The sequence below is a fragment of the Phoca vitulina genome, unplaced genomic scaffold, assembly GCF_004348235.1.
Source record: "Phoca vitulina isolate PV1807 unplaced genomic scaffold, GSC_HSeal_1.0 scaffold2, whole genome shotgun sequence".
In the NCBI taxonomy this organism is placed as follows: Eukaryota; Metazoa; Chordata; class Mammalia; order Carnivora; family Phocidae; genus Phoca; species Phoca vitulina.
This window is the reverse complement of record NW_022589705.1, coordinates 84492852-84511133: the sequence shown is the minus strand read 5'-3', so window position 1 is coordinate 84511133 and position 18282 is coordinate 84492852. Positions and strand designations below refer to the sequence as shown.

Sequence of the window (18282 nt, the reverse complement as noted above, 5' to 3'; positions counted from 1 at the left end):
GGATATGTACCTGAGTGTCCTCAGACATGGCAGCTGACTTACCCTAGAATGATCCAAACAAGAGGAGAAAGTCAAATGCCTCCTTATGACCTAGTCTCCGGAGTCACACAGCATCCCTCCTGCTTTGTGCTATTAGAAGCAGGTCACTAAGTCCAGACCATCCTCCAGGGGAGGGAATTAGCCTCCACCTCCCGAAGGGAAGAGGACCTAAGAATCTGGGGACATATTTTCAAACCACGACAGCATGAAAATGCTTGGTGGAGGCCGTGTGAGTGTTCACCGCGAGGGCCATAATCCTTTGTCCTATTTGTGTTTCATTTGATAATTAACAGGGTTCTTTGCATCCCTTACTACACTGCATGTTCAGAAGAACCCTTTGGGGTCATTATTTCCATTTTACAGATGAGGAAACTGAGGCTCAGAGAGACATGATTTGCCTAGAGTCACCCAGACTTTGGTGGCAGAGCTGGGCTTGGAATCCGGGCCACCGTCAGCCTGGTGTTCAGTTAGTGCTTCCCCATGAGACAGGAGTTCAGGGTCTGCATCCTCAAGTAGAGGGGGATGTTTGAGAAGCCATGGAAATCCAGCGGGTCATGAGCAAGGCGGCGAATCTTCCAGGAGAAGAGGATGGCACAGGATGGAAAGGGTCTGGCTAGCGTGCTGGAGGATTGGGACGAGACAGGGTGTGGCCGGCGCGGAGAAGCTGCCATGGAGCGTGAAGTGCTGAGGGCTGAGGCGGGGAAGCGACGAGGAGACCTGTGGCAGGTGTCAGCAGTACCTGAGAGCAGACAGATGCAGGTGATCCCATCTGAGCATTTCCGGCAGGGTGACGGGAGGTTGGGCGGGCTCTGGGGCGGGCTCTGGGGCTGGGGGGAGGGTGGGGGGTTCCAGGCCAGTGTCCTTGGAGACAGTCTCCCCAGCAAAGGAGGGGACAAACCTTGAGGACAAGCCTGGGGCTTGGAGTGAGGCTGTCCTGACTACCACCCCTGAGCTGTGTGACCCCGGGCAATCTCTAAACCTCCCTGAGCCTCCATTTCCACAGCTACACGGAGACAGCAATACCCACTGAGCCCCCAGACCCAGTATAGACACATCTACCAGGAATCCTCTAATGCACGGGGGTGCTTATTTGTCTTCACGGGGCAGAAAAGCATAATGGTCTGGAGCTCCGCCGTGTGTAGGCAGCTCCTAGCCACAGGCGGCTACTGAAATTGAAAGATAAATTAATTAAATGAAATAAAATTAAAAATTCACTTTCTCAGTCACAATCGTCCTATTCCAAGCTCTCGATGGCCATCTGTGACTTAGTAATACCATAGTGGACCATGCAGAATGGTCCCTTGTATCATTGCAGAAAGCCCTATTATCACCGTCCAGAAGGATTAAAGTGCACGCCACGTGGGTAATTTTAAATCTTCTGGTAGCCACATTTAAAAGAAAAAAAAAGTCAAACAGGTAAAACCAATTCTAATAACATTTTATTTAACCTAATATATCTTGAATATTATTTCAACATGTCACCAATATTTTTTAAAAAACTATTAATGAGATAGCTTACATTCTTTTTTTTTCCTTACTAAGTCTTTGAGATTCAGTGTCTATTTACATTATGGCATATCTCAATTGGTACTAGCCACATTTCAGTTGCTCAGTATCATGTGTGGCCTGTGGCCACCACGTTGGACAGAATAGTAGGAGAACACAGGCCCTGGGGACCCGCAGAAGCGGGCGTGAGGACCCCCTCCTTCACCTGCTGCAGTGCTGTGTGGCCTTGGGCAAGTGATTCAGTCTCTCTGAGTCTCAAAGCCTCTATCTATAAAATGGCTATGATTTCTAGATGTGATATGATTCTATAGGGCTGTACCATTATATTCCATATGTGCTACTATTATTATATCATTGGTTTATATATTACGATTATACCAGCCAGTGATTGGGGTGAAGACTAATGAGGAGGATGAGCATAAAGCCTATAGCACAATGCACACCACAGGGTAAGCTTTGGATAAATGCTACCGTGGCGGTGGCGAGTGTGACAGTCACGGGTCTGACTATCCCACCAGGCTGTGCGTTCCTGGAGGGCAGGACCCAGGCTCTGTTCACCTCTGCCCCCCCCCCGCCCCACCACACACACAGCCTACCCCCTGCCCCGGCACCTGACCCAGAGCTCCCCTCTCTGTCTGGGCCTCTCTCTGTGGTCAGACAAGTGTGAAGGCTGTTCAGCTTTCGTGCCTGTCCCCACCCCAGGGTCTCGCTCGGAGCTCGTGACTCAAGCTCAGCAAACATTCTCAGCCCGTGAGGCAGTTAGTGGCTCAGAAATCTGTTCACCTGTGTGAGTGGGGGCAGGGAGGAGACCTGCTCGTAACTCCAGCTTCTACCTTGGATGGGTTATTCTCTCTCCCTGGGCCTCAGTTTCCCGACTGTAAAATGGGCAGGTCAAACCTGATGAATGTTAGGGCCCTTCTGTGGCATCGATACAGCCAGTAATGAGGGGTACCTGGGGGGCTCAGTCGGTTAAGCGTCTGCCTTCGGCTCAGGTCATGATCCCAGGATCCTGGGATGGAGCCCCGCATCGGGCTCTCTGCTCAGCAGGGAGCCTGCTTCTCCCTCTCCCGCTGCCTGCCACTGTCTTTCTCTCTGTGTCAAATAAATAAACAAAAAATAAAAAAATAAACAGCTGGCAATGAGGGCCCCTAACCACCCAGGCTCTGCTCAGAGGTGAGAACATAACAAATGTGTCCCTCCTTACGCACACATTCCCGGGGATGCCAGATTACGACACCTAGGCCCCACACTCTGAGGGAAAGCCAGGCCCAGACCCCAGGTCTCCTCCCTTAGCTGAGGAGGGTGAGAGAAACGTGATTGCAGGGCTCACACTCAGGAATCAGCTAGCCATCCCAGCTCGGCAACTCACCAGCTGTGTGACTTTTAGCAAGTCTCTTAACTTGCCTCAGTTTCCTTATCCATAAAATGGGTGCATTAGTACTTACCTCAAAGGGCTGCTATGACCAAATGAGCTGATGTACGTAAGGAACTCAGAACAGTCTCCAGCTCCTGTAGGTACTCTTCAAGCGTTCACTGCTATATGACATGTGTGTATGTGTCTACATACAGTTTGATGTTAGGTTATTATATTGTTTATACTACTACCATTATTATATTATGTGACTCATGGTTATGTTCTTTCCACATGAAGCAGGCGACAGAGGAGAAGCACCATTTAATGGATGTCATCTCATTTGGTGCTCACCTCAACCCTGGGAGGGTGGCGCAGATGACGTGACACAAGGCTTCCAGGAGTGAGGTGGCTCGGCCGGGGCCACACAGCCAACAGGTAGCAGAGCAGGGATTCAGACCCGATGCTGACTCCAAGGGCTTCACCCTTTCTCCTCTGCCTCCGTCCAAGCTCCTCTCTGCCAGGAAAACCTGCCTCCAGATTCCCTCTAGAATTTCTGGCCCTTGGCTGGGCCCTATTAAGTCAGGGTCCCTCCAACTGCCTCCCCATGGTCCTTGTCCCAGCTGTGGCCGTGTTGGGTGCTTCCTGGACAGGCCTTTCCTGCAAGCAGAGCAATCAGGAGCTCGGAAATCTCCCTTTCTATGGCCTCATTTGCATAATCCCCACAATCCAATGCAGACTCAGCTTCTCTTTGTGATATTAATTATGTGGAGGAAAATGTCCGGGGCAGGGAGAAGACTGGCTCCTGATTTTCAAGCATTGTCCCCTAAGGCTATCCCGACTGCTCACCCCTCCCAGATATGTCATGGGTATGGTGCAGAATCCAGATTCAGGCACCAGAGGTTTGAACGTGCAGCCGCGTGGCCCTCCATTCCTGTGTTCCCCTGGGGCTGCTTGGGACCCTGGAACCACTGGAGGAAGGAAGGCCTGGCCCCCGCTCAAAGATCAGCGATCGGTGGATGTCAAGTGTTCAGATGTGTGATAAAACATACCGTTTGCATTTAAAAATTAATCCCAGAGGAAAATAATAGACTATTAGTTAATAGGTAGAATTGACAAGCTGGCTGCTCTCCAAAGCTATCTCAGGCAGTTACGGCGCTGAACTTCATTCACTCAGCCTCCGCAATGGTCCCAGAAAGATGAGAGCCACCTGCCTGGTCTCCTTGGACTCCCCTTGAGCTCCTTGTCCCAGCCCCATAGTTGGAAGTCTGAAGCCATTTGCTAATTCCACTCCATAACCCAGGGAACATCTTACCACTAACTTGCTGTGTGACCTTGAATTAATCACTTTCCCTCTCTGAGACTCGGTTCCTTCATTTCTAAAATGAGAGGGGTGGAGAAGCTGATGCCAGGCTCTTCCAAATTTAGAAATTCTCCGGTTCTATCCTCATCATCACTTGTATTGAGGCACATCTTGACCGAGGGAAGTCTGGGAAGGCTGAGAAGTTTGGGCCCACTGCCTCAAAGCCCCTTCTCTTTTCCTCTTCTCAGAACCTGTCCTGGACCCCTGATGCCTGCTCCCAGGAGATCTGAGTTCTAGTCCTGACACTGCTCCGACCCACCTGAGACCCTGGACAGCACAAGACCGAAGGGCAGCAGGTCTTTGGACTGGTCAGGAGCCCGTGAGGTGGCATGTTCTCCTCTGTCCATGTGGCATAGAAGTGTTGGCTGGGCCAACCCCAGACTCTCCCAAGAAGCAGAGTCAGGCAGTCAGGGTGCGTGCAGGGGGGAACAGTCTGCAGAGAGAAGGAAGGGCCCAGAAGCCTCAGGTAAGCACCCTGGGAGAATTTTTTTGAGGGGTAAATGAGATCACATTGGTGAAATGCTCAGCATAGCCCATGACAACTATCATTATTACTCTCATAATCTCAGTGGTTAGAGATGCCCTCAACTCTGAATGATCACAAGTCATGTTCAGGCCTCCTTTTGCTGGGTTCTATTAAGTCCTGATCACAGAGTAGAGCTTCCTGGTTTTTGATTGCCAGATGTGTCCTGACTCCATTTCTCATGATCCAGAGAATGATCACAACTCCTATGTCATCACTGTCTGGAAGCATACCTGTTTGTCATCATCCTCCCTCCTCTCCATCCACCCATCCACCCATCCATCCATCCATCCATCCACTCTCCTGGCTGGTATATAATTCTAGAACATCTCCCCGTGCCTGGTCCTGTTTCAATGTGAACCAGCTAGAATCTTTGCCCTGCTGGGGCTCCACTCTTACCCCGGAACCTTTCCAGAGAGCTGAGCTACACCTGATTCTGTGATTTTTCTGTTCATGAGCAATGGTCCTTAAAGACTGCCTGAGCCTTCTTTGTGCTCCCACAACCCCAGTGCCCAGCCCAGCCTGGGTCTTTACTGAGTGTGCCTGGAGGAGGGCAGCCCTCCTGGTCTTCAGCGCCTCCACACCCAGCGCCCAGCTTTCCCACCCAGCAACCCCACCTGGTGCACCTCTGTTACCAGGCATCCACCCAAACAGCTCTTTCAGACCCCAAGCGGTAGGTGAATCAGGAAACGGCTGGCCAGGTGAGTGGCCATAAAAACCCTGTGTACTCCCGAGTGGCGCAAAGATCAAAGCATCCTCTATCGGGCTAGATGGGCACCCCTCAACAACCTTTTACCTGGATCCAGCATCCCACAGTTTACAGAGGCGGTTCCCGTCTCCTGCGCCTTTCATCTCCCAATGGGGGCCCCGCCGAAAGGACACCGAGGTTCAGGAATTGACACAGCCACCCAAAGCCACGCAGAAAGTAAACAGCGGCATCAGGATTTGAACACGGGTCTCCTAACATTTAATCTGATGCCTTTTTAAAAGGGCTTCAAAAGGGCCTTCATTGGGGGGGTCAGGAAACCTGGCTCTTGGCCCAGCATTCAGGAGTGTGTTGAGTAACCTTAGCTAAGTCACTTCCTCCCCCAGCTGCTGTTTCCTCCACCATAAAGTAGGGAAGGCTGCCCTGTTCATGAGATTGTTGTGAGGATCAAAGCAGATGAAGGGTGGGAACAGGCTGTGGAGACACGCTGCCCACCAGAATCCTTACCCACCGTCCCCTACCAGGACCCTGGGCTACGAACTGCTCCCAGGGGGACGTGACTTTGGCTCTAAGTAGTAACTCCCATGGCTCATGGATACTGAGGAGGATTTTACCACCTGTTTCCAATGCCAAGCAGGTTCTTTCTGCTGCTGGGAGAGAAGTTGCAACTCACTAGAGCAATCAATTACAGTGTCCCCAGATGCCAGGCCCTCTGGGGTTCAGAGGTAAACAGAACGCAGTCTGCCCCAAAGGGGCTTCCTGTCTAGAGAGAGCACGAATTAATGGGAAAAGGAAAGTAACATCCTACAGGTACCTGCTCGGGGCAGGCATTTTGCATTATGCCCTCTCATTCTGTACTCATAACAAACATGTAAGGATTAGGGCCCATTTTGCAAAGAAAGAAACTGAGGCTCAAAGAGGTTCAGATCACACAGTATTTGAACACGTACCTTCCTTAACTCCAAAGGCCAGACTCTTGCCACTCCGTGAGGCAGCAAGAACACAAGATGAAGGAAATTACAGTGTGTGCCATCAGGATGCTGAGGACCCTGAGAGAGGGGGAGTTGATCTATGGAAGGGTTCCTTGTGAGGAGGTGGTATGTGATCAGGCCTTTGGAAGCTGAGTAATATTCTGAAGACAGGATGGTGAGCATGTGGTCCGGGGTGAAGCTGGGTGTGAGAAGAGCCTGGATGTGGGAAAACGGAGGGTGCCCCTGGGGCACTGAGGACACTTTGGCTGGACCAGAGGGGACCTAGAAGTGAACAGTGGGAGGCAAGACTGGGAAGGTGGGCTGGGTCCTATTTCTGAGGGACCTTGAATATCAAGCTACAGAGTCTGTATTTATTTCAAGGAGCAACGGGGAGCCATTGAGGACTTTTGAGCAAGAAAGTGGCTCAATTGAAGATTTAGAGTTTCAGGAAAAACTTCCAGGAGCTGGAGGGTCGTGAGCAGAGACCTAGAGAAAGAGGATGAGGCTAAATAAGATCCATCCCCTAAACTTTGCATTTAGTTTCCCTGTGATGTCAAATAATTTAAAACACTGAGCACCTTCTGAGGACCAGGCTCCATGGTGAGCATTTCATGTAATGTCTCATTTCGCAATTCTAGGAGAAAGACACTATTATTAGCTTCTGTTACAGATGAGGAAACTGAGGCACAGAAAAGTGGAGGGGCTAGCCCAAGGTCACAGGGCTCATAAAAGGTGGAGCTGGGTTCGAACCCAGGCTGTCCCTCTCGCAAACCTATGGCCCTTCAGAATGAGAGCAGGAGGGAAGCTCTTCTCCAGAGTAGACACACAGATGACCTCCACTGCAGAAGGCTGATCACAAAGTCTGATGGAGACCCAGGGGTCAAAAGTGGAAACCCCCGGAGCCCAGCACCTCCTGGCCTGGGCCTCTACCTTCTGTGGGCGCTTCCGGAGGGTGCATTAACTCCAGAGGCCGCCAGGTGGCAGTGGGGAGTCTGGCTGCTCAGAGCCTCAGCCCAGCCCAGCCCAGCCTTCAGCTCCAAGTCACAAAGACCCAGGGCCCGCACGTAGTGCGGAGTGAGGCACAGCGAAACTTTCAGGGGACCCTCCTCTCCTGGTTGCTCCTCGCCGCAATCCCTGCAGGCCCTATGCTCAGAGGGGCATCCAAAGCGGAGCTGGGTTTGCAGGTACCTTTAGGTGAAGGTACCTGCAAGGCACAAAGTGTTGCCAGCTTTATGGCCATCCCATCCCTGGAATAGTACACAGCTGATAGCAATAGGGAAGCCTGAGAGTTTTTAACAACCCAGGGAAATGCTCGCCCCACAGTGCTAGGTGAGAAAAAAAATAGGACCCAGCACTGTGCATTCGGTAAGACTACAGTTATATGCAAAATACTTGTGTCTAGAAAAATGCCTGAAAGGAAATGGATCAAAACATTAGCAATGGCTCTCAGGCTGGGGACGTTATGGGTGGTTTTGTTTTCCTTCTGAACTTTTTTATATCTTCTTTATTTCTTTACCAGTGGGTATGTTCCACTTTTACCATGAGGTAGAAAACGTTTTCTTAAAGGAGAGAGGAAAGATATTGGTTGTCAGTAAGATTTTTTTGTCTTTCAATTGTCACCTCCTCCAGGAAACCTTCCTTCTCTGGAGGGAGGGGGTGACTTCCTCCCCCGTGCCCCTCGAGCGTTTGCGCAGTCTGTATTAAAGAGCACTTTTTGCTCCATAGGGTAATTATTGACGTCAGTGTCTAAATCTATGCTATTCAATATGGTAACCACTAGCCACTAGCCGCGTGTAGCTAAGAGCAGAGCACTTGAGATGTGGCTGGTGCAAATTGAGAGATGCTAAAATATAAAATACACACCAGATCTCAAAGACCTAGTATGAAAAAAAGTGTAAAATCGTTCATTAATTGCATGTTGAAAAGGTAGTATTTTGGACATACTGGGTTAGATAAATATATTAAAACAAACTTCACCTGTTTCTTTTTCTTTTTTTCATGTGGTTACTAGAAAATTAAAAAATCGTGTCTGGGGCTTGTATTGCATCCTATTGGACAGTGCCAGTCTATGAGTTTCATGAGGAAGGATCTGTGAGGAGAGATCTGCCTGTGCCAGCTCAGGTCCAGAGAGGGGAAGGGCCCTGTCCAAGGTCTCACAGCAAATGAGTGACAAAACTAGAACTTGAACACAGAACTAGCACTTGAACTCCCCCTGGTCTCACGCTGGCTCCAGCTGTGGTCTGACCCACCACTGGCCGTGTCCCCCATGGGTCCTGCATGTGGGCAGAGAAGGGGCATTAGGATGGGAGTCGGAGACCTAATTCACTGGGAGGTGACCTCTATGTCTGTCACTCAGCATAACACATTTCCTTTTCAGAAAGCCCTCAGGAAGAAGGCCTCAGGGAGAGCTGAGGGGGCCCAGGACTCACTGTCGTCCACTGGTGTGGGGGAGATGAGGACACAGCTCTTGCTGTCTCCACTGAATCCACAACAACGGGGAGTCAGAGCAGAAAGTGGCCTCAAAACCACCTCAGCCAATGCCCTCATTCTGCGTTCGTGGCAAGTGGGGCCCAGAGAGGGTAAGTGCACTGCCTAAGGTCACACAACGATGCTCCCCTTATAATCCTCGATGCCTCCCCATTGTGCTTAAAATACAATCCATGTTCTTTCTCCCTGACCTAATCTGCTCCCCACTCCGGTTGCTTGCTGTGCTTCAGCTACTATTCCTAGAAGGTGCTCAGGATATTCTCACCTAAGGGCCTTTGCATTTGCAGTTCCTCCCTGGAACTCTTTTTTCCACGCTTTTACATGGTGGACCCCTCATCATCCAGGTTTTAGCTGTCATGTTTATGTTTCAGTCTTCAGAGAGGACTTCTCTGATTCCCCTGGCTAGAGTAGCCGCCTCCCCTCAGTCACTCAAGGCCCCATCACCCTGTTTTAGTGTCTACCTGGCATGTATCAGTACCTTAATTATCTTGTCCCTATATAGGTCTTATGTGGCAGAAGGAAGGTTCTAGAAGAGCAAGGCCTTTTCACAGCTGGCCTGCCTCCCCCATGTCTAGCATGTAGGAAGTGCCCCATTGATGTTTATTAATCAAATCTGATTGAGAGATCTGGACAAATCAGGTGACTGAAGGCTAGTTGCAGCTGTACCCCCGCCCCCAAATCCGCTGTGTGTCCTTGGGTAAGGACTTTTTTTTTTCCCTCTCTGGGCCCCAGTTTCCCCTTCTGAAAAATGGAGTTTCCACTGCTGCCAGGCTGGCTGGCAGGATAGGCTGGTTGAATTAGCATCAGTCGAGCTGATGGGTGTGAACACTGCTTTGTAAACTGTTAAAGCGTGATTGCAAATGTGAGTAGCTGTTGTCATTAGACAAATGAAGTTAAGCTGCCTCTTCCTCGCTGCTGAGGGGATTGGGTCAGGTGCTCTCTGGGGCCTCTTGCCCTGCGAGTGTATTGCTCTGAGTCCGGGGACTGCCTGCAGGCGGCTCCCAGTCTGCAGGGGTTGTGGAGATAAGATGCAAATCAGAAACCAACAAGCCGAGAGCCCAGCAAAGGTTCTGCAGGGGGCTGACCATCTTTCAGGAAACAGAAAAGTGCAAAGGCTCAGAGAGGGAGTGAGGCCAAGCTCAATTAAAGCTCTTGGTGGGGGGGGGGGGGGGCGCAAATCCAAGCCGGCAGAGTGGAGGGGGCACCCTGGTGGAGTGCACAGCGGGGACAAAGGCGCCACTGAGGGCAATTGCCAGAGACCAGTGAGGAGAGGCCCGGCCAGACGGCAGAACCCTGCCACCCTGTAGGATCCCAAATGGGGAATAAGATATTGTTTAGGGAGAAAAAGATGGGAGCGAAGGGGGCTTTATTTTATTATTATCATTATTTTTCTTTTTAGCCAGTTAAAGCTCCTGGACTCATCTGTATTTAATTATATAATGTTGAGTAAGTCACTTCCCTCTTCAGGCCTCAGTTTCCTTATCAGTGTAGAGGGGATATAGGAAGTTGATAAATGACTCCCTGAGTTCGAAGCATCCATGAAAGGCCTGAGAGGGGCCAGAGCTGGGGTCAGACAAGCCTGGCGTTGAACCCTAGCTCTGACTTGCTGCATGGCCTTGGACGAGTTATCTGGTCCTCAGTTTCCTTATCTGAAAAGGTCAGCACCTACCTCACAGGGTTGAAAGGTTCAGGGAACAAGGTATAAACAAAGCTTCGCCTAGTACCTGGTACCAGATCCGTGATTAATGCCACTGCTGTTCCTATTTTGGGTCAAAGAGGGAGGTACAGATAGGGTGGGTAGGTGGTGAGGGACAGAAACCGAGCAGAAGAGCTGGGTCCACCGAGCACATAGTAACAGGTGCTGAAGAAACATTTGTTGAATTGAGAAGGGATGGGGCACCTGGATGATGGCTCCAGTGTGTGCAATAGCTTGGGGCGGCTCTGCCCAGGAGAGGGAGTCTTGCCCCAGGATGAGCCAAGCTCAGGGTCTCTCAAACCCTGGGTCCTCTGCAAAGTCTGACAAGCAAAAACTGAAAATAAAGATCAGCCCTACCCCAGCGGATCCTGACCCTGGTCAAGGAGGAACCAACAGGCTTGGGAGAGGGATATACCTCCCCCCCCCAATTTCTTCTTCCTCTGGCTCCTTCCCAAGCAGTCTCCCCCAGCAGTCAGGGCCCACTTCCTCCTGGTGACCTTCTAGGATTGGACTCCTGAAGCTTCCAAAGATGACCCAATTTTCCAAACCTTAGATGGGATCTCAGAGTCTGTGGTGCCCTTTTCTTGGTAAGGACTGTAGGATGGGGTCTGGAGGGGATTGCGGGGACATTTTGAGAGTTTGTGGGACAAAGGGACAGGAGAGGTCTGGGTGGTGTAGAATGAATTTAAACCATCTGTACCTCTACTGGGCTCTTACACCCACTCCACAGAGCAGGAAGCTCTTGGTTAAGTCTTGTTTTTCAAGAGGGGGCTTGAAAAGGCCAGGGGCCCTGCCTGCGTGATTCCCGCAGGCCCCCTGCAGCCTGCCGACCATCCGGCCTCCGCAAAGCCTGTTAATGATGATGGTGATGAAGGCTGTCAGAGCAGGGTTGGGCCCACAGGGATGGAAAAGGGGTTGTGTCCTCCCTAAAGGGACAGCCATGCACAAAACCATGGCTGCACAGAGAGGTCCATTCCACGGGGGGGAAGGAGCTTTCCGCCGATACCCCCCATCCGCCTCTTTCACCCCCAAACTGCATTAGAAAGAAGATGAACAGAGAAAGAGACCTAATGTACAGATAGAAGGGTCTGCAGGGAGGGGCTCGCAGACTCGCTCAGAACAAGGCAGGGAGGGTAGGCCTGGGGTCTGTCTGCCAGGCCCGGCCCACCCCTGCCGGATTGACACCCCCCCGGCCCCCCAAGGCCCTCGTGTTAGCGCCAAGGCCCACTCTCCCAGGCGGAGGCCCCAGCCCAGCTCCAGCGCCTGGGAAAGCCGCCTGTTTTGTTCCCATCTCCACCCCCCCTCCCTTCTCTCTCTCTCTTTCTTTTTTTTTTTTTTTTTTTCATTCATTGCAGTTCGGTCCCTTTCGGAGGCGCAGGGACCCCGGTGGCAGGGCTGAGGCAAGGGGGTGGCACTCCCGGCCCTGACAGGTAGGGCCAGCCCTCGCTTTGGGCAGCCCCTTCCCCGCCCTCCCCCCGGGTCCCCTCTCCCTGCCCCTGTCAGCCGCGCCAGACGCTCTCCGGCTTTGCAGCATTCAATAAAAATTCAGAAACATTTGGGCTGAAATCGCTGCTTTATCTGGAGGAGCCACAGCGCCGGGAGAGACCACTGCTGCGCGGGGGGAGCTCGGGGTCTCCGTCGCCCCGACGCGCGAGGTCTCCGCGCACCAGAGCCCGCGCCGCCCCCGGGGTGGCCCCGCGGACGCGGGGGGGGCCGCGGCGCGGGGGCGCGCGCGGCCAGTTGGGGTCCCGGGCGCGCGCGGGGGGCGGCGGCCGGGCCGGGCTCCCCCCGCGCCCGCGGCTCAGGTGGGCTGTGCCCAGCGCTGGCGGAGCCCGGGTCCCCGTTCTGCCCGGGCTGGATGGCTCATTCTGCTGGCTGCGCGGTGGCGGCGGCTGTGTGTGCGCCGCGCCTCGCCGCTCCCCCCCGGCCCCCCGAGCCCGGGGCGCGCGCTGCCGCCCGGGCCCCGCGGCGCCGCGGCCCGAGGCCCCGGGAAGCGCAGCCATGGCCCTGCGGAGGCTGGGGGCCGCGCTGCTGCTGCTGCCGCTGCTCGCCGCGGTGGAAGGTGAGCGGGCGGGCGGGCGGCCGGGCGATGGGGGCGGGGAGCGGCCGGGCACGGGCGGCCGCCGGCGCCCACCTCCGCCCCGCGGCCCGCAAAGTTTGCCCGGGGGCGGGCGCCGGGCGCAGGTGGCCGCGGGGAGGTGTGTCCGGCCGCGCCGGGAGGCGCGGGCCCCGCGGGCGCCCGGGGAGCGGCGGGCGCTGATTGACTGTGCCAGGAGGAGGCGAAGGGACCATCTTGCCGAGGCTTTGTAGCCAGCCCGGCGAGCGCCGCCCAGGGCCGGGGGCTGCCCACGCGCGCTCGCCGTCCCTGGCCCGGGCACCCCCTCCGTGCGGGCCTGGCCTGGCTCGGCACGGGGTGGAGAGGCGCCGGCCCGGGGGCCCGGCGCGCAGTCGGGGCTGGAAAGTTTGGCAGGGAGCAGAGGGAGGGAGGCACCGCGGCTGGCCGGGGTGGGGGCCCGCGGTCTGCGCCCCCGGGATGCGGCCGGCGCCCCGAAGAGCGGGGGGAGACGGGCAGAGTGGAAGTGAACGCGCCAGCCCCCCCGCGCCGGTGCCTGCCCATCGCCCGCGGCGTACAATGGGGTCCCCTCCCCGGGAGGACTACGGGGGTGGGGGGGATGGGTCCGTGGGCATCTCTCCGCGGCGCGGGGTCTCCGGGCACCCCTGCCGGCCACCGCCCCGCTGGCGGCAGAGCTCAGCGTGGCCGCTGGAGCCCCGGGAACTCTCCAGCTGCCGCCAGGGCCAGACCAGATGCTCTTGCCATGTGTTGGCCTTGGCCAGGGTCGCTGGTCCCTCTCCCCATGGCTTCGTGTGTTGGTACCACCCGACCCCCAAGGGGTCAGGGGGGCTGCCAGGTCTCCCAGGGCCGCTTGCTCTGGAGGGAAAGTTAGTGGGGTCTGGGTGTGTCCACCAGAAATGGCCAAGCTTGTAGGGCAAGAAAGGAATATGAATAATGGTTCTCATGTGTCCTGCACTTTACAGTTTCCAACCCGCTTTACAGTTTATGAAGTACTTCGCACTATATGCAGCTCGCTGTGGTTTACAACGTGCTGCACAGTTGACAAGGTACTTTAAGCTTGGCAAAGTGCTTTCCCACCCACAATTTTGTTGGAGTCCCCCCAAAATAAGTCGTCCACAGAAGCCAGGTGCGTATGATTGTTCCTCCCTTTTAATAGAAAGGGAAACTGAGGCTCAGAAAAGTCAGTGGCTCACCCATGGCCTTTGGGTGATAAAAATAGAACCCAGGGCTGAGGTCTCTGAAGCCCAGGCTCTGTTGAATTGCCGGCTTTTCTTGCCCCTAAACAGGGTGAGCCCTTCTAGGATTTTGCCACCACGGGCTGAGGGGTGAAGCATACATTCCCTCATCTCAAGCCGCTTTGGGATGGTGGGAAGCCCCTTCCCCTTTTGCAACTCAAAACAACAACAACAACAAAAACAGAACAAAAACCTGATCAGACCAGGCGCAGGACTGTGGCCTCTGCAAACGGCATGATGGGGGACCCCATGCTGTAACTTTAGTTCTTCTCTCAGTAAATGAGCGCTTTAGTGACCGCAGTTTGGGGGCGGAGGGGTGTCCCTAGATGGCAGTCAGTTTCTCGAACTCAGGCAGCTGTCCTCTGGTTCCTGGAGGATTTGGCGGTTGCCTGTGGTTTCCCAGAGTGGGGCCACTGGGGCACCGAGGGTGCCACGGGTCCTGGGTGCAGAGGGCAGCCCTGGGGCCTGGCTGCTGGCGGGAGCTCCCTGGAATATGGCTGAGGTACCACTTATTAACTATGGCTTTGGGGAAATGACTCATGTGTTGGCCCGCTATACATTGGGATGTTTACAGTATTATGGGGAGCTTGGCATAAATATTGCTATTTAGGTTGCAGTCAGCAGTGCTGGAGGGGAAGAAAATTGGCCCCTCTCACATTGGAAGAGGCCTGGGTGTGTTTTTAATTACCATGGGGTAGATGGAAGGCCCATGCCTGTCCGGCCGTGGCCCTGGCTGGGGATAGTCGGGATCTGGTGGGCTGTGGCCTGGCTGGACTGTGGACCCTGGACACAGGGCTGATCAGCTGCTGACATCACAGGAGGAGATGGCTGCTGGGGGGGGGCACTCCAAACCTTGCTTCGGGCTCTTTCTTTGCCCCCCACCCCCAAGACACGAAAGAATCTAGTCTGTTTTGGGTTAACAAGGAGCTGGCCAAATGGATGCGGATGTGGTGTGAGGTGGAGGTCAAGGGTCCTGCTTCTAATTTACTACAGGACCCTAGGCCAGCTTCCTCCCTTATAAGGGCCTCAGTTTCCCTGTGCGTAAAATGGTCTAGGAGATCTCTTGGGGTTCCATGATATGCATCCACTTCCTCTCTGTGAGCCTGTTTCTTCCTCATCAGATGAAGGCATCATCATAGCGCCCATCCTGCCTCTGTTTGTGAGATTCAGACCACGTAGCGTACGAGAAAAGCCCACCTTGAGGAACAATGTGTGGCCTTTGGGGGGTGGAAGATGAGGATGGGTAGGGCTGCTCATGGCACATCCCAGAAGAGATGGGGTTCAGCTGGGAACAGCGCAGTCTGTGGAGACAGGTCTGAAGCTTGGGGTGTTGGGAGGGCTGCCCCTGCAGCTCCCAGTCCCTTGAATCCCACGGCTGGCACTCCCTTCCCCTCCTGCTCCTCATACCCTGAGGTAGCAAGGCTGTCCCGAGCATGAAGACCCTAGGAAACCCCCAGTCTTTGGAACGAGAGAGGGGAGAGAAGGTATATGTGTACTGAGGGAGGGGGGCTCCAGGGTTAATATGGTGAGCTCAGCATCTCCCCCAAACCATGAGACACTCCTCCCCCAGGGAAACACAGTCTGGAGCATCTGGAGTGGGGGCTTAGAGAGGAATGGAAATGCCCTGGGGACACATCCAACAGGAGAAGAGGCCGGTGACAGACCAGCCACTAGATGGAATCCAAAGGTTGAAGTCTAGAGAAAATCAGTCTCCGTGCATTTGCTCATTTGGTCTCCAAATATTTATGGAGCCTCCTCTCTGGCCAGTGTGGTGCTGGACCCTGGGGCCAGCAGGGAGATAGGGGACAAGCTGATAGGGAAAACAGTTGGCACTATATAGTGTGATAAGTGTGTCCCAGAGTGTTGCCAGAAGGAAGCTGTGCGCCACCTGGGGCGGCAGAGTAGGTTTAGGATGGAAGAGGGCTATTTCCTCTGTTATGGCTTTATTCTTTGCCTCATTCTCTCCCTGTTTCATTCTCCCTGTAATGAAACTTCCTCAGCCACCTGTCACAATAAAGAACTGTGTTCTCAAAAGTTAAGGAGGTTGCCTTTGGGACTTAGAGGATGAGGAGAATTTTACCTGGAAAGAGAAGCAGCATGTGTAGGGACGTGGAGGCGTGGACTGGGGACTCGCTTGGGTGCATCTGAGGAGGATGGGTGTTGAGGGCAGCAAGGCGGGGAAGAGCCTGAAGGTGGAGGGCAGGGCAAGTCCTGAAAGGCTAGGACGGAAGGCTGAGGAATTTGGACTTGATGCTGAGGGCAATGGGGAGCCATTGAAGATTCTTGAGCCATTGAGGGACCTGGCCAGATTTGTGTTTGGAAAGATCTCTGCCGTCCGGTGTGTGGGATGTTCAGATGAGCCAAATCTGGCCCCGCACACTTGAGAAAAAGCCAGCTTGGCTGTTCCCTGCTAGACTGTGAGCTCCCGGAGGGAGCTCACCTGGCTTATTTTTATGTCCACAGTTGTGGTAAAAAGAGCTCAATTCAAATGCCACCTCCCCAGAGGCCTTCCCTGATTACCTCATCTAAAACAAACTTAGTTCGGCCACTTTCTAACCTACCTGCTTTGTTTTGCTTCATAACACCCATGGCCACCCAAAACCGTATCAGAGCTTTGTTCCTTTCCTTGTTTTGTATCCATCTTGCCCAGTAGACTATAAACTCTGGGAGGGAGGAGGCTTTTATCAGCCATGTTTGCTGTGGCATGCCCAGTGCCTAGAACGGTGCCCAGTCCCATGGGTCCCCAGGAACTGAATGACACACTCAGCTAAGGAACACTGAATGAATGTATGTCAAGTGAGCGCATGAACGAATATATCACACTGTGTTATGTGATAAGTATCAGAGGAATGACACGGGGATGAAGGGGAGAGTCCACCTGGCCAGGGAGATGAAGGAAGTCTTCCTGGAGGGAGAAGCCGAGGGCCTGGCTGGAATGGGGATACAGGACACAGCTCAGCCAGGGCTGAGGATTCAAATGGGTGAGCAGCAGCTCTGTGCTAGACACGCCGTCCCCTCCTGGTGAGGCTAGAGGGAGCCCGCCCTCCCCCTGTCTCTCCCACCCCCCTCCCGGCTCTCTCCTGGGCCCACCTCTTGGGCATTACCTATCTAAGACCCGTCGACCTTCAGTGGGATTAATTTGGAATTGGTTTTCCTTTTATGTTTGTTTCTTCTGCTTTTCATTTTTAAAGGAGGCTGCTTTCATGTATCCGTCTTAGCCGGGAAATCTGGGCTTAGATTTAAAACCCAAATGCTGTAGAATTCAGAAGCAAGTTGACTTATTCATTCATTCTCCCATCCATCCATGAGCACTCCGTGTCAGGTGCGGGGTAGGGGGAAGGCTTTCTGGCTTGGGTGGTGAAACAGGGCCAACCAACTTCACAGTGTGGGGTAGAGAAGAAACACCACGTTCTAAGGCAGTTGGACCTGGGTTTAAATCCTAGCATGCTGTGTCCTGGGCAAGGAACTCAGATTCCCTGGACTTCTTACCCCAGGGGTTTCTGTGGACACCCACAGAAAGTGTCAGACACTCAGGCACATGGCCGTGGACATTAGATGCTCTTCTCAGCCCTTTTGAGGTCCCTTCCTCTGGAGTGTAGGCGTAGCCCGTGATGGCCGTGTCCTAATATGGCCCCCTTTTTGGCATGTGGATTGTCCAGGCAACAAATCAACCCTCAATGTCTCTCTCAACCCATTGCTCAGGCTCCCAGCGTCCCCCAGTCTTGGGATGGCAACCCCACAAGTGTGGGTGGGCCCAGAGCTCCATCTCTGTCTCCTCCTCCAGGGCCTTGTTGGGGGCAAATGCTTGGGTTCTCACACCAGAGGGACTCTCAACAGGGGTCCACAGGCCTCCTTAGTTCTGGGGGTCTGTGATCACCCCGAGATTATAATTGAATACTGGATGTTAATGCAGATTTTCCTAGGAAGAGGGTCCTTTTCAGAAGTTGCTCGCTAAAGGTGAAAACACCAGCCTACACCAGGGCACGCAGCGGGGGGGCTTGCTTCCCCTAACTCTGGAATCCCAGGTTCGCTCCCACCCCTGCCAGCCCTTCTGCTCTGTTGTGGCCCCAGTCCCTCCCACGAGGTTGTCCTTCCTGGTGCGTTTGCCTCCCCCTCACCAACTTCATCAAGGTTTTGCATCAGCTTCAGAGTAGGGGTGGGGTGAGGTTCTCTCTGCCGCTGTGCTAGGCCCTCAGCAAAGCCCAGGGTGGCAGCTGGGCAACTCTACCACCCAGGGCTCACCTATGAGTTTAGGCTGCAGGAAGGTGTGGATGGAGCTGGCTGGTGACAGGAGGCCTGCACCGGGCAAAGCAGGGGAGCTGTGCTTCCTC

At 54.0% G+C, this 18282-nt stretch overlaps 1 protein-coding gene across 4 annotated transcripts in view; it reads left to right on the top strand.

Moving 5' to 3' along the window:
* Window positions 1-12615: 12615 nt before the first annotated feature.
* The window catches only part of EPHB2 (EPH receptor B2), a 183650-nt gene continuing 177983 nt past the window's right edge, over window positions 12616-18282 (top strand). For 2 of the 4 annotated variants that reach the window (XM_032391648.1, XM_032391655.1), the window contains exon 1: window positions 12635-12704. In XM_032391648.1, the coding sequence (XP_032247539.1) occupies window positions 12644-12704 (61 nt within the window). In that variant the 5' untranslated portion in view covers window positions 12635-12643. Of the gene's footprint in view, window positions 12705-18282 lie in introns of all 4 variants that reach the window. The other 2 variants (XM_032391665.1, XM_032391675.1) reach the window with 2 other exon arrangements.